The sequence below is a fragment of the Punica granatum genome, chromosome 8 (assembly GCF_007655135.1).
Source record: "Punica granatum isolate Tunisia-2019 chromosome 8, ASM765513v2, whole genome shotgun sequence".
Lineage (NCBI taxonomy): Eukaryota > Viridiplantae > Streptophyta > Magnoliopsida > Myrtales > Lythraceae > Punica > Punica granatum.
Window position 1 is genome coordinate 18,150,286 of NC_045134.1, and position 1,558 is coordinate 18,151,843.

A 1,558-nucleotide genomic window follows, 5' to 3' on the forward strand; every position below is an offset into this window, starting at 1 on the left:
GACAACCATAGATAAAATTTTATTAAGCAATGGGAAGAGAAGAGATTCTCTTCAGCAATACAATTCGGTGTATGTATCAGCCCTCGAGGGGCTAACCAAAAATTGTACGAAATCAACAACTCTCTTGAAAAGGTTCAAAACTCAAGCTAACTATAAATAAAGAATGCATAAACATATCTGTTGGTGTGCAAAAGTGCAATTTTAGTAGGTCGACCAGGTGGAGCCATATGAAGCAGCAAAGAGCAGGACGAAGAAGAGTGGAGCAGAGAGCCTCATGGATGTTCTGTCTGACGAGCCGTCTCCTTCTGTGGATGGAACAGTATTCGATCCAGTTCCTATACATAGAAACACTGACATTAGTGACAGAAGATATATGGTTTCTCTATTAAGATTCTTAATTTCACCCGGGATAGTAAAAGATTGCTCTGAGTTTTGAGTAGTAGTAAAGGGTGTGAACAGTTAGAACAGTATGCTCTGTACCTGAAGGAACTGTGGGAGGAGTTCGAGTAGGAGAACCGGCAGGAGAAGCAGCTGCTCGTCCAAAGACACGACTTTAGTCAGAAAGCAGGAAAAAGGACGAGGAATAAATACTTCATGATATAAAATGCTATATGATAAATTACACTCTAAGTCTAAGCATCACGAGGCAGAATGGCAGGAAGTGACCTATTGGGAAAGCTAATTTGAACTTCCACCTTTCAGTCAATTCACTCACCATTGCAGAGGCTGACAGATGGGGTCTGAACGTTGCAGGCGCCAGGAAGGGCCATGGCCTGGGTCTGATTAATGGTGATGCCAAGGGAGGAGGCGCCCCCATTGAGGACCTGGCAGAGGCACTGGGGCTGTGACCGGATGACGCTGGCGAGCTGTGAGCAGCAGTTGGAGGACGGGGTGGACGAGTTTCCACTGATGTAGTTGAGGCACAGGGACATGCTGATGAGCACGTTGGTACAGTCCAGGCTCGACTGCGCCGCCGCACCGGCCCAGAGGGTTGCTGCTGCCACAACCAGGACAGCAACGAGGCCTATCTTCATTCTCCTTCTGGCCATTTCAGGGGGTTTAGTGTTGTCAGTTTGCTTAACTGACAAGGAATGAAGTATTTGGATTCGGAGTTGTTTGTTTTCCTGCAACCGTGGAGCGTGGGGAGGAAGACCGGGGAGTTTGGGCTCTTAAGTAGCCGAGACGGTGGAAGAAAAGACAAGGTAATATTCTATGGGCGATCAAACATCGTTTTTGCCGGTGAGCTACCTTTGCACACCTATTTATCTAATTATTGAATCTGTTTAAAGTGAAAGAGGATTTGCTTTGTGGTTCATTGGACTGTTTCAAAAGAGGAGACTTTTTGTGGAGCCTGCAGTGGGACGCAAAGAAGCAAACAACAGTGTTCAATTGGACGTGTCCGTGTCTCTCTTCGGAGCTTTCCATGTTGCCGTTCTTTTCCCTTTTTCTTTCTGTGGTTTAGTTCGGCGAACGAATAAAATTGAGTTCTTGTGGAAGGAAATTTGGCTGGAGAATCAGATTCAAATGGGTACTTTTCATTATAACGATCATGATGTCT

The 1,558-nt window shown here is 45.7% G+C and overlaps 1 protein-coding gene across 1 annotated transcript; it reads right to left on the minus strand.

The window, feature by feature from the left end:
- Nucleotides 1-1,261, minus strand: LOC116188634 (non-specific lipid-transfer protein-like protein At2g13820). The gene is made up of 3 exons (XM_031518110.1): nt 716-1,261; nt 481-531; nt 1-335 (listed from the first exon to the last, which is right to left on the minus strand). Exons 1-3 carry the CDS (start codon nt 1,047-1,049, stop codon nt 202-204), a joined length of 519 nt encoding a protein of 172 aa, XP_031373970.1. The 5' UTR covers nt 1,050-1,261; the 3' UTR covers nt 1-201.
- Between the last annotated feature and the right edge of the window lie 297 nt (nt 1,262-1,558).

Excerpts from the sequence above, each read along its gene's own strand:
- LOC116188634 (XM_031518110.1), bottom strand. The coding sequence starts at position 1,049 with ATGGCCAGAAGGAGAATGAAGATAGGCCTCGTTGCTGTCCTGGTTGTG. Across the intron at positions 532-715 it reads ATCTGTCAGCCTCTGCAATG|CTGCTTCTCCTGCCGGTTCT; the intron begins GTGAGTGAATTG and ends TTGGACGAGCAG. Across the intron at positions 336-480 it reads TCCTCCCACAGTTCCTTCAG|GAACTGGATCGAATACTGTT; the intron begins GTACAGAGCATA and ends TTCTATGTATAG.